General features: G+C 42.8%; 2 protein-coding genes across 2 annotated transcripts; one reads left to right on the top strand and one right to left on the bottom strand.

Moving 5' to 3' along the window:
* Positions 1-1,001: 1,001 nt before the first annotated feature.
* Positions 1,002-6,526, bottom strand: LOC119307973. The gene is made up of 8 exons (XM_037584070.1): positions 6,143-6,526; positions 3,254-3,401; positions 3,003-3,153; positions 2,642-2,767; positions 2,479-2,559; positions 2,202-2,394; positions 1,855-2,119; positions 1,002-1,599 (listed from the first exon to the last, which is right to left on the bottom strand). Exons 1-8 carry the CDS (start codon positions 6,392-6,394, stop codon positions 1,367-1,369), a joined length of 1,449 nt encoding a protein of 482 aa, XP_037439967.1. The 5' UTR covers positions 6,395-6,526; the 3' UTR covers positions 1,002-1,366.
* A 2,939-nt stretch (positions 6,527-9,465) lies between these two features.
* Positions 9,466-12,024, top strand: LOC119309267. The gene is made up of 3 exons (XM_037585299.1): positions 9,466-10,580; positions 10,815-11,095; positions 11,260-12,024. The coding sequence occupies exons 1-3, from the start codon at positions 9,533-9,535 to the stop codon at positions 12,022-12,024; spliced, it is 2,094 nt and encodes a 697-aa protein (XP_037441196.1). The 5' UTR covers positions 9,466-9,532.
* Positions 12,025-12,896: the final 872 nt, after the last annotated feature.

The following is a 12,896-nucleotide window of genomic DNA, read 5'->3' as shown; positions in this document are numbered from 1 at the left end:
TGCCATAGATTAAGTAGCAAAAACTCCTACAAAGGCACTTACAAAAATTGAAAAATACATCCAAATCTTTGAGGGGTCAAAGTTTCTTCCTCCTGCATCCACCAGCGACGCGCCATGAGCAAAGCTCATTGCTGCCTCCGGCCCTTTGTCACAACAGAGCAAACCTGTTTAAACCCAAGAGCTTGTAGAAGCAAACGCTGGAAAATTGTCGATGTAGACTAGAAAATGTCGGTGACCGTGATTTGCATAGCGAATCGCCGTCTCAAAAGAAAAGGAAAATGTCCAAGATGGCATGAAAAATGCCCCAGTTTCAGCCAGATGCAGTTGAGGAAAACAACTCTCACACGCTCTCCGTTGAGGCTGAGAATGGCCAATCTTCATCTGTTGGAGCTGGAGCCAAATAACAAAGGACAGCGCAATCAAGATAAACTTATAGAGAAAACGCCTGACTTGGAGAATCAGATCTAAGGACATGTCTCTTCTAAACACCTTCTGATGATACGAAAAAGCATATCATTGATTAAGGACAAGGGAGAGAATATCTTATTCCATGCCAACGGCCCCGCCATCATCTCACCACCGCCGAACTAAAGCTAACACTAAATTCATGTCTAACCCTACCACCATCGGACCGAAGCCCTAGGGTTCTCAGCCCCTCCCAGCAGGAACGACGGAGAAAGGGAGAGAGAGGGCCCTCAGACTCGCTGTGCGTTTTGATGGTTACTGAACTTGAATTGGAACTGAAAATGATCAGGTAACAGGAGGCGATGACCAAATTTGCTTGTGCTGATGTTTTATCACTCAACCAGCCTATCACAGGCACCATTATGCTGATGTTACAATCACTCAACCCGCCTATCATCGTAGCAGAACCTCGCACTCCGACCCTCGGACTCTACACAGGCCAACACCTGTTGGGTTTCCCAGGATACAAGACACACACAAACACGCTCAAGGTAGAAGAAGAGACACACACTTTGGCACATTTTTCACAAGCTATGTTAGCTTCCAAAAACATCCTATATTATGGGACAGGGAGTACTTATTTATCTCGGTTACTCCAAAGATGATTACCGAGTCAGGAAACATGGATATTTGTCAAGAACGCATCATTTCATGGACATACATGAAAAATAGCACAAGGTTCCTACAGAAAGCTGTAGATGAGCTTTTTCTAAACTAACTATAGCATGGTAGATAACACTATCATACAAAATATTTACAGGGAAGTACATTTTCTCATACTGCCCCCCAGGAATTACATTCTACTGCAGAGATAGCCAAACCCGGAGATGATACAGAATGCAGCACTGAGTGCATCCAATCTTCTCATCAGATCAAAAAGTGACATGTATATATATACTGCCTAACTGGACCATACATGCACCAGCCCCTGATTGTTGCCAGTGTAGATCTCGTTCCTGTCCTCATCGTAGAACAGTGCTGTGACATCCTCCAGAGCTTCTGGGATACTACTCCAGATTGAAGGGCTACCATTCTTGCGAGGGGCGATAGTAAGTGCAGGATCATTCGCTGCAATCTTGGCAATGCACTTGCCAGTCATAATGTCGCTCATGTTGATGGATCCAATTGAAGAAGCTGCATGTGCATCACTTGAGTTAAGATAATTTTCCATAACTAGTTGTACAAAACCAAATGAATTTAATCACATTTATCTGGTCATATACCATATCTTATCTTTGTAACAGCCCAATATATTGATATTAGCAATCCGTAGATAACAGAGCATACATGCAAGTACAACTTGCCACTGTGGGCAGACCATCCAAATGACAGGAAGCAATTGGACACAAACAATGCAATTTAATTGTTGGAGAAGAAATTAGGGTGCACCTGTACCGTCATCAGCCGCTGCATCGGATTTACAGTAGGATATAATCAGATCCTGGTCAGTTGTGATGTAAATATTGTTGGTGCTACAATCTTGATGCCATAGCAAATGGTCCTCAAATGATGTAACAAGCTCTCCTCGGAAATTCCATACAGCAACTGTTCTGTTTCGGAATGTCAAGAAGAGATTGTTCTCATACAGAAAAATGAATGCTGACGGGGTCATAAACTTCTCAATACTGATTTCAATTAGCTCAGAACTTCGTACCTTCATGAAGAAGAAGCTATTAGGCTTACAAAACAGTAAGTGTTACAAGATAAGTATAATAAACTCATGTATCGTGCCATACATCAAGTATCTGAAGGTTCTCGTCCTCTTGCTTCACAAGGAGCTTCTCATTGAATTGCTCAATAAAATCAATTTTCTTGCCGCGGTGCAACAAGTGCTTGAATAATTTCAGTGGCTTTCCATCTTCAATTGATAATATCTTCAAAGGAACATAACTTGGCGTTCGATCATATATTAAGAGCATGATTCCTGGACTGAAAGGAGAAATCGAAGGAGTAACTTGAAATGGTTCGAATATGAAAACAAAAAATATAATTAAAAAGGAAAAGGGTGCAGACCTGATCTTTATCTCCTGCACATTGGTATCAGGTATTGAATATAGAAAGGAATAGTTCTTCAGATCAAAAACCTTGTAGATACTGCCAGAAAAAGTATGACCATTACAACAGTGAACATTGTTTAGTGCACATTACAATGTGACGAATGTTTAAGAAGGCATACCCATCCTGGGCCGAGTAAGTGAGTACTTTTCCATTTACATCATCAAACTCAACAAAGCCAGGCCACTTCAGAGATTCCGATTCAAAAAGAGGAAACCCAGCATCTAATTGGTCCCTCCTTATATACCTGAAAGAACACATATATATTGAACATATAAGAACTCTAGTAAGTTACTGTATTCAATGAAAATAGCAACATTATCATGAAAAAGTAAAAAGCAACTAAAAATGCGATTGCATAACTTGTACATCTAGAAAATCACAGGTAACAGCAAAGTATATATAAGAGTGTTTCTTAACAAGTTACAGATTAAGGCATTATTATACACAATTTGGGAAGTTCTCATGGCATATGCTCTTACTCGATTGGGGTTGTTCTGCACTTCAATGTGCTAAAATGGTCTGATGCATAAACTGAGACAGTAATAAGTGAATCGTTGTTCTTGTTGTAGAACAAACTCCGGATCACTTCGTCCGGGCTTAAATTCAAGAAGGATAGCCGCTTATTTGTTACTGCAGAAACAAAAACACAATGCAAGAGGTCAAATAACATCACTGGTCTTCATCACCGCCTGTCAAATAGACACGTTTTACAGGAGGTGCAAATACCTACCTCGACTAAAAGCAGCACAAAGCCCAGAGTGAGCAAGAGCAAATATAATATCTTTTGCTGCGACGATCTCAATAATTTTGGATCTTTTTTTGAGAAACTGTAGCTTCACAAATAGGTGAGCATCATGATCATATGTGTCAAACTCTTCCTGCACCAGATATATATTAATAATGTCAGTCTACTCATATTTAGATGATTAATGTAGTTATAATCAATTAAGAACACCATACAGGATAAGAAATTACACATACTGGAAGCTATTTATGATGTCACTTTACTCTTATTTAGATGATTCATATTAAGAGGAAAATATAATGTAACTTTTCCCAAATAAGAATAACATAAAAGGTGAGTAATTGCACATACTGGAAGTCTTAGTTAGTACTCCCTCCATTCACAAATATAAGATGTTTTGGATATTTCAATATGGACTACATACAGACTGAAATGAGTGAACAAACATACTAAAACGTGTCTACATATATCCAATTCAGAAAAAAGTTTAGAAAATCTTATATTTGTGAAGGGAATACCAAATTACATATAGACACAAGTTGTACACCTTAGCTGAAATTTCACTAGCTAAATATGTAACGATATGCCCATTTTGGGTCTTCTACTACAAGAACCGAAGTTCAGGAAAAAACAATAGAACAACTAATTCAGCAAATAAGGAATCAGGATCCAGCAGGTCAGCACTGAGTTGTCTAGAGCATTATAAATATCACATGGAAGTGACACAGTTTAAGCTTATCTAACGTAGAGAATAGCCACGTCGAGATGTACAATCACAAATGCTTCAAGGCTCAAATCCAGTCTTCTGCAAGTAACAAGCTATTTAAGCTAGCTTATTAAGGCTGAAAAATACCCCCAAAACATACGCTTTTCAACAAGCAACGGAAAATTGTACGAGCATCTCCAAACAGACATGCCTAATATGACCCCCTATATGTATGCGTACACGCCCGGTCAGTGTCCGGGCATGTCCGTCTCGAACACCGATTTGTCCGTGCACGCAGATGTGTCCCCCCAAATTGTCAGGGCACATCCATATGATTGGTGGGGATGGAGAGAGAAAGAGAGAAGAAAAAAGTGGTCCAGGGTGGTCCGGATCCGACATGGCAGGCTGTCCTGGCACGCCCAGGCGCCCTCATTTCCTCCCCACATATGGACTGGATTTGAGGTTCGCGGACAGCTCAGACATACGAGGACGATTTATGAGGTCTGATTGGGTAGCCTTTTTCCTCCTTTCTCCTGTCCGAGCACTATCCGGGCTGTCCACCCAGACATATGAGGAGGATTTGAGGTCCCCGGTTGGAGATGCTCTAACCAGGTCAATGAAGGTGGCAAACTGAGTCAACTCGAGTGACTTGAAGCAGTCTCCAGACTCCAGCTATCCAAAATTTCGTGTGGTGTGTTATTGTGCATAGTTGCACTGGCGGGCAAGTTCAACCAGTAATGGCTACATAGGATAAGGTGCCCTGTTCAATTCTTCTCTAGTATAACCCATATACATAGGCGTGACCCGGACATGTACTTCAGCGGTGTACCATCCCTCTTTTTTAGGCCATTTTTCCTTTCCTCCAATATAATATAATTAGAGGTACTTCTTATTTTGGAAAGAAAGCAAACACTCTAAATGCATATGGTTAAAATGATATAATATAATTAGTGGTACTCCCTCCGATCCAAATTAATTGACGCACAGTTAGTACAACTTTACGCACACTTAGTATAACCACACACACTTTGTATAACTTTAGTACAAAGTTGTACTAAGTGTGCGTCAATTAACCCGTCAAAAAAAGTGTGCATCAATTAATTTGGATCGGAGGGGGGTACTTCTTTTTTGGCAGTTCAATTAAAACTGCCAAAAACGTCTTATATTTAGAAACAGGGGTAGTACTTCGCGTCGGAATATTGATTCCGAAATTACAGACATCACTACTTAGTAAAAAGTTGCTTCAGTATTATATGTGCAGTTAGATAGGATGGTGCTGGCGAACACCATCGTTTCCATTCTGGACCCTCATCACTTTGGAGCTGCGGGACCCTCATCACTTTGGAGCTGTGGGAGGTATGGAAGCATAGGAATGCCGTCATCTTTGACAGTGCCCTGCCGTCATTCCGGGAGGTCAAACGTCGGATTGCTTTGGAGGGGCATGTTTGGCGGTCGGCCAGGATCCTTAAGGGTGATCACGCGAATTTCTTCGCGGCCATAGCTAGGTGGGTGTATCCAAAGTAGTCGGATGTAGGACGTGTGGAGTGGTAGCGGGCAGGCTACCATGTAACAATCCCACCCTGGCGGCAGGGTTTCTGTAACCCTTTCCTGCCCCTTTAATATATGATACGCACGAGAGCGTATTGAGATAATTGGAACTTGGAAGATCCTTTTAAAACCATTTCATGAAATGTCATTTTAAACCATCTGGTTCACTTATTGAATAATCCGTAGCAAAATGCCAAAGATCCAATCCTAACAGGGGACGCCACAACTCAATTCAGTAGCCATAGCCCAGATCCTGGCAATTAAATTATCTGAAATGGAACTCCGCATGCCAGAAGTAACAGTCTCAACACTACCTACACAATACAGAACCCTCAGAACAACCCTCAAGATCTGAAATTTTTCCGTATGAACTCAACGAACTTAGGTCCCGAAAACCGAAACTTCTGCCGGATCACAACCTTAAAAGTTAACGCAAAAGAAAGTCACACTCAAGCAAAACTCCCCATAAATTTTGCCTCCCAAACCATTCACGGCACCACAAAACGATGGCTTCACCTCCTCAATTACGACCAACGAGAAGCCAAACCATAGAGATCCGGAGACCACCGGCCACACCATCTCCAAAAACGCGCAGGAGGACGCCGCGGTCGGTAGCTTACCTGGAGCTGCATGTTCCGGAACCGCTCAGGCACGGCGGCCGCGGCGCCACCGCCGCGCGCGGCGAGCTGCCGCCCCCCGATCTCGCGGCGCTGCAGCTTGGCCGCGGAGTTGATGAGTGGGGCGTCCATGCGCCGCTTCCGCTCGCCCCCAGTGCCACCGCCCGGCCCGGCCCTGTCCGCTCCATCGCCGCCCCGCCGGCGTGCCGTCACCCGGAGCCGCACCCGCAGCTGCGACCTCTTGGGGCCGTCCATCCTCCTGCCCTCCTCGCAACTCGCGCGCGCGCGGAGCTAGGGTTTGGAGGGGACGCCGACGCTGTGCTTTTGTTAGGAGGGGAATTCGGCTTGTGTCGGGTCGGGAGGAGAGGGAGAGAATAGCTGGGAGGGGCGGCGTGTGCCGTGGTGCGCTGTTTACACCGGCCGATGGCCCAGCGGCCAGCGCTACGGTGAGACAGCGGTTTGCGTCAGGATATGCTTTTTTTTTTTAGCATCAATACAGACACAAAAGCACTCATATACACGCGCATATACTCATCCCTATGAACGCACACACGCACACCCTACCCCTATGAGCATCTTTGAGAGACTGAGCCGGCATATCATCTTGAGATTTACGAAGTCACCGTAGGCGCCTCGTCGTCGACGGAAACGTCTCCTCCCACTGAAAGCGCATCGCCGGAAATCCTGAAATAAATCCAGGAATAATGCGAGCACCAGGATTTGAACCCTGGTGGGTTGGGGATACCACTGTCCACCTAACCAACTCAACCACAGGTTGATGGATATAATTTTGGGTCGCGCTAACTGCCACACGTGTGGCAGGAAGGGAGACGCACCACACGTCTTTAATATAAACAGATTGTCACGTCATCGCATGCATGCATGCAGGAATCTTTTTGGATTTTCAGTTTTTAAAATGTTTTATCTCTTAAACGAAAAATCCGATTAAAAATCCGTTTTCACCATTAAATCCCTCGCGATGAGATCTTCGAAACTAGATCCCATGTTGATATGTTTTGATGAAATTTTTTTTGATTAAAAGTTGTCATGTCTATTGCATATGAATTGCCATGATGTTTACACTGAAGTTGCCATGATATGTTTCAGCTATTTTTTTCTACATTTAAAAGTAAATTTTGACATTTATAAAACGGGGAATTAAGAAACTAGACTTGTCATGAACCATAAACTAAAATTGCCATGATACATGCACGTAAAATTGCCATGGTTCATACAAAAAATAATTTTCATGGTCAAAGTACTGGAGTTGCCATCATCAAAATACTAAAATTGCCATGATCTACAAACTAAAATTGCCACATGGCAACTTTAGTTTAAGCCCTATGGCAACTACAGTGTAAATATCGTGGCAACTTCTGGCAAAAATAATAATTCATCGAAACATGTCAACATGGGGTCTAGTTTTGAAGATCTCGTCGAGACGGATTTAATGGTGAAACGGATTTTTAGTTCGCTTTTTTATTTAGGAGATACAACATTTTTAAGCCGAAAACCAAAAAAAAATCTGCTGATGTCATCTATTCGTATGTGGCAAAATGAGTGGTGATGGAGGCGTGTGGGCGATGTGCAAACGCCCACACGTGTGAGCGTTAACATTTCCCTATAATTTTTGAGACAGCGGTTTGCGTCAGGATATGCTTTGATGGATATAAGAGCATGGCCAATGGACCACGCTAGACGGGCGCCCTAGGTGCCACATCCTCCTGCCGAGTGCCACCTACACCAAAATCGTGGCCTGCAGAGCGAAACCGGCTCCTGCAGAAGAACCGAGTTCTTCCCTGACGAAAAACGAGGCGGCCGCTCGGGCGACGCGGTGGGAGGTCCGTCGCTCCACTCGATTCGGGACCACGCGCGCCCCAAAAAATCCCGCGAGCGAGAGAGGGGAAAGGCGCGAAAGGAGAAGGAAAGGGCGGGAAGGGGAGAAGGAAGGGCGCGAGCCAAGGAGCAGAGGCGCGGCGTGAACCAGGGAGCGGAAGCGCGGCCGGCGTGCGAACGAGAGGAGAAGGCGGCGCATCCTCGTCCTCAACCTGCCGTCGACATCGTCGATTCCAGCTCTCGCAGCAAGGTATGAGGCTGGTTCGTCCCTATCATGGCCAGATTGATTTTTGTTCAGTAAACTAGGCTAAGGTTCGATGGTTTATGGAGATTCATGGTGATTCATCAGTGAATAAATTCGTTCCAAGAACAAGATCGCTTCTCCTGTGTGTGATTTAGGTTCTACCTACCTATTTGAGTCAGGCGACCATGCTTGTGGAAATCCCCAAATCCCCATCTTTTCTCTTCTTAGCCCTGAGAGAAACATGTCAGATCAGTCTTGTACTTTGCTCTTTGCAATTGTGAAGAGAAAATTATGCTGCTTGCAGATTGTGGAGGAAATTATATAGATTACTTGGCACTTGTACTTTGCTCTTTGCATCAGTGAATATAGATTCCCCTGTACATTATGCTGCTCGTAGATTGCAGGTCTGTAAATTATATAGATTGTGAAGAGAAAATTATGTTGCTTGCAGAAAATTATGCTGCTTTGCAATTCTGAGATAGATCTGTACATGCTAGCTTCGTATTTGTTTGCTAATGGCTAGGTGCAGATGTTTCATTCTTTTACTAGATGTACTAGTAGTTGGTATATTATTAGACTAGCATAATCACAGGGATGCTGGTACTAGTAGTGGCTATATTAGGTGCAGATGTTGAATTCTTTTGCTAGATGTACTAGACTTATTCAGGAAACATGACTGCCATCAAGGTGTTTTGGTACTGAGAAAATTTGAACAGAGATCTGACTGTTATAACATCTATGTTCGTTGGTCAATTTGGTCTCTTGAGTTAGCTTCATATACTGATAAAGAAAGAGCGGTGTTAGTCTGCTGAAGGCAGCCATATCCGTGGATTTTTTTAATATCTTTTGAGAAATGCCTGGTAGGATAAAGAATTGAGAACACTTTAACACTTTGTTATCTTTTTATTGTTCTTTGGTAGTTTTGTGTATGCTATTTGCACATGAATATTATTCTTGTCATCCATATTATAGCTTCATGTGTAGTTGTGTGCATAATTCTTATTACTTGATTTTTAAATTGTAGCTCAACTTGCAGCATGTCACAATTGAGTTTCGATGAGTTCGAAGATGTAGACCCAACAGAAATTTTCTCTCTAGAAGATTACTTGGCACAACAGAATACTCTCAACAACTTTGCTACACAAATAGCCACAAACATTCATCATACACTAGAAGCTCCAAGTACTAGGCGTCAGTCAGCCCCTAGGACATATATTGACAGGAAGAGAGAATTTTACAATGAACTTCTCATAGCAGATTACTTCTGTGATAATCCTACCTATCCTGATTACTACTTCCGTAGAAGGTTCCGCATGGGAAAACCCCTCTTTCTACGCATTGTTCAAGCTCTTGGTGAGTGGTCTCCCTACTTCACTCAAAGGGTAGATGCCCTGGGCCGTCCAGGTCTATCACCTTTACAGAAGTGCACGGCAGCCATGCATATGTTGGCGTATGGTGTTCCTGCCGACAAAACAGATGACCATGTAAGACTTGGTGCATCTACGGCACTCGAGTCTCTTGAGAAATTTGCTAAGGGGGTCATTGCCAAGTTTGGTGGAGAATATTTGCGAAGGCCAACTGTTGAAGACATTCAACATCTACTGGAAATTGGCGAAGCACGTGGTTTTCCTGGTATGCTAGGAAGCATAGACTGCATGCATTGGGAGTGGAAAAACTGTCCGGTTGGATGGAAGGGGCAGTTTACACGTGGTGACTACGGTGTCCCTACCATCATCCTTGAGGCTGTAGCATCCCATGATCTCTGGATATGGCATGCCTTCTTTGGTGTTCCAGGATCCAACAATGACATCAATGTGCTCAATCAGTCGCCATTGTTCATTGAAACGTTGCAAGGGAATGCTCCTAGGGTAGACTACTATGTCAATGAGAGACAATACAAGAAGGGTTATTATCTTGCAGATGGAATATATCCGGAGTGGGCTGTTTTTGTGAAAACCATCTGGTTGCCTCAAACTGAAAAGGATAAGTTATTTGCGAAGAAACAAGAAGGTGCGAGAAAGGATGTTGAACGTGCATTTGGAGTTCTACAACAACGCTTCAAAATTGTGGCAGAACCATCACGTCTTTGGGATCAAATAGATATCTGCAACATAATGAAAGCATGTGTGATCATGCACAACATGATACTCGAAGATGAGAAGGGCGAGGAGTTGCCTTTCGATCTGAATGAAGCTTTGGTTTCATCCACTGCTCTGCCACCGACAGCGATTAGCGGGGCTACACCCTTGTTCGCCGACGTAATTAGAAGAGATGTTGAGATACGTGACCGGTCCATGCACAATCGCCTCAAGCATGATTTGGTTGAGCATATTTGGAAGAAATTCAGCGAAGATACAAACAGTTAGATGTGTGTGTGTGTGTGTGAGAGAGAGAGAGAGAGCAGAGTGTTTTAAGACTATCTTTGAATTGTATGTGTTGTCAAGAGTTTTAAGACTATCTTTGAATTGTATGTGTTGTCAAGAATTTTAAGACCATCTTTAAGTGTACTCTAGATGCATACCACTTGTGTTCAGTACTTGCTTGTTCTGGGCATGTTAATTATCATGATAACAAACAATATTTTTTTTCTTTCAGGTCCAATGGAATATCGTCCTCCTAATGGTTTCATGAGCTTCCTTCAAGACCAAAGTCACCCCAACTTCACCTTGCCAGCCCCGCAGCAACTTGGTTTCCAATATCCAATGTTCTGCACGCAGCCACCGCCGCCACCAGCCAAGCACCACTCTCTTCCATCACCATCTGATCCCATGACCACAACTCCATCGAACAAGCGAAAACGAGTTACAATTGATGTGGAAGCAGATGATGAAGATAGTCACAGGTTGTATTATACAAAAGTTGAGGATATCAGATTGGTAAGTCCCCAAAATCCTCTTACTCTTGTTAGGTAGACATCAAAGATATCTCATGTCTTTCTATCTAAGAATTTATTTAGGCTGGGTTCTCCTATTTTTATACTCCTGGACATGCATCTTGTCTTTTGTTTAGTCAAATCTAACCTTATGCTTCCTTTGTGCAGGTGAGTGCTTGGTTGCGCAACTCTGTGAATCCTATCGATGGGAATGCAAAGAAGGGAGAATACTACTGGAAGGAGGTTGCTGATGCATACAACAGCACAACTGAGAGTGACCGAAAGAGGGATGTGAAGCACCTGAAGAACCATTGGCACAAAACAACAAAGAAGGTAACCTCTTTCAATGGCTGCTATAACCAGATCAGAGACACCTATGCGAGTGGCCGGTGTGATCAACAACTGATGCAACAAGCTCTAGACCTGTACCATAGCCGCAATGGACACCAGTTCATGTATGTACATTGGTGGGAAGCTGTGAAGGAAAGCCAAAAGTGGAAGATTCATGTATACACAGAAGGAGATGGAACAAAGAGGTCACCACCAGTCCCAACTGAGAATGCTCAGCGTCCCCCGGGTGTCAAGAGGGCGAAGAAAGCTATAGGAAAAGATAAGGAAGCCCCTACTGAGATGAATAACATGCAAGAACAGATTGGGGCTTTTCTAAAAGCACAAGCTGACACTAAGGCACAAACTGATGAGATGATGGAATTGCAGAGTCGTCTATCTGCTCAGAAGGTAGAAGCTAACCGACTTGCATATGAGGCAGCAAAGGAGAGGACAGTGGCAAAGTTAGCTGAGGAAAGAACCAAGCGGTTTGACAAGTTCACAGAGATGTTGAATACCGACACTACAAGGATGGAGCCATGGGCAAAGGAGATGCATGTGAGGGCTGTCACAAGACTAGGGGATCAACTTTTCAAGGATGAATAGAAGGTATGTAAATCTGCACTATTGTTTTTGAAATGCTATTTTTCAGTATCCTTGTACTACTGCTAGTTGCTCATTTTAAAACTGGATACTTAGCAGTTAGCACCCGCAGTAGTACAAAAGGATCAAAGAAAACTGGATACTTAGCAGTTAGCACCCGTAGTTTTTAAAACTGTAGTTGCTCTACAGCAGGATCCTTGTACTACTGCTAGTTGCTCATTTATAAAATCTAACCAGTGCTAATATTTGAATTAAGACAAAAGCCGAATGCTTCGACATATTTAGGATGTAGCCACATTCAAGTTTTGTTTCTTCAGGCTATATTGTTTATCAAGCAGTAAACAACTTTATATGTCTATGGTGATAATTCTGTTTCTTTATGTGATCATTTTTTTAGTGTTGAATCCAGCTTGATTGTCTTAACATGTATTTCTCATGTAGGTTTTCTATATATATGTTTAGCAAAAACAGGTTTCATGTGCCAGGAAGTGTAGAAGATGGGAGACTTTTTTTGGAATGAGAAGAATCAAAGGATACAACAACAAATTCAGTCTGAACTTCAAATAATTTGATATGTGTGTTTAACAAATCTTCCCTTTATGAGTATTTGGAAATCTTAAGATTATTCTGTTACTATGGGATTTTGTAGTGTCATGGACAAGACACACTTGTTGACACTGTTTGCAAATCAAGATTTTTGATTTTTGTTTGCAAATCAAGTTGTTTGATTCAGTGTGTATGCTTGTTTTTCAGTGTGTATGCTTGTTGATATCATTGATTCAAATGGATGCTGGTATTGTTTAAATGTAGTGGAGGTTTCATGTGCTGGAAAAGAGGTGAGAGAGAAAAAGTAACATGATGATATCACATAGAGT

This window comes from Triticum dicoccoides, chromosome 5B (genome assembly GCF_002162155.2).
Source record: "Triticum dicoccoides isolate Atlit2015 ecotype Zavitan chromosome 5B, WEW_v2.0, whole genome shotgun sequence".
NCBI classification, from domain to species: Eukaryota; Viridiplantae; Streptophyta; class Magnoliopsida; order Poales; family Poaceae; genus Triticum; species Triticum dicoccoides.
This window is presented reverse-complemented; position numbering and strand designations above follow the sequence as displayed.

What these genes read in the sequence shown, in the direction of transcription:
- LOC119307973 (XM_037584070.1), bottom strand. Translation starts at nt 6,394, where the DNA reads ATGGACGGCCCCAAGAGGTCGCAGCTGCGGGTGCGGCTCCGGGTGACG. An exon ending in TGCAGAACAACCCCAATCGA is followed by an intron (nt 2,768 to 3,002) that starts GTAAGAGCATAT and finishes GTGTTCTTTCAG; the next exon opens with GTATATAAGGAGGGACCAAT. An exon ending in AGAACCTTCAGATACTTGAT is followed by an intron (nt 2,120 to 2,201) that starts GTATGGCACGAT and finishes TTCTTCATGAAG; the next exon opens with GTACGAAGTTCTGAGCTAAT.
- LOC119309267 (XM_037585299.1), top strand. Translation starts at nt 9,533, where the DNA reads ATGGGAAAACCCCTCTTTCTACGCATTGTTCAAGCTCTTGGTGAGTGG. An exon ending in ATTCAGCGAAGATACAAACA is followed by an intron (nt 10,581 to 10,814) that starts GTTAGATGTGTG and finishes TTTTTCTTTCAG; the next exon opens with GTCCAATGGAATATCGTCCT. An exon ending in AAGTTGAGGATATCAGATTG is followed by an intron (nt 11,096 to 11,259) that starts GTAAGTCCCCAA and finishes TCCTTTGTGCAG; the next exon opens with GTGAGTGCTTGGTTGCGCAA.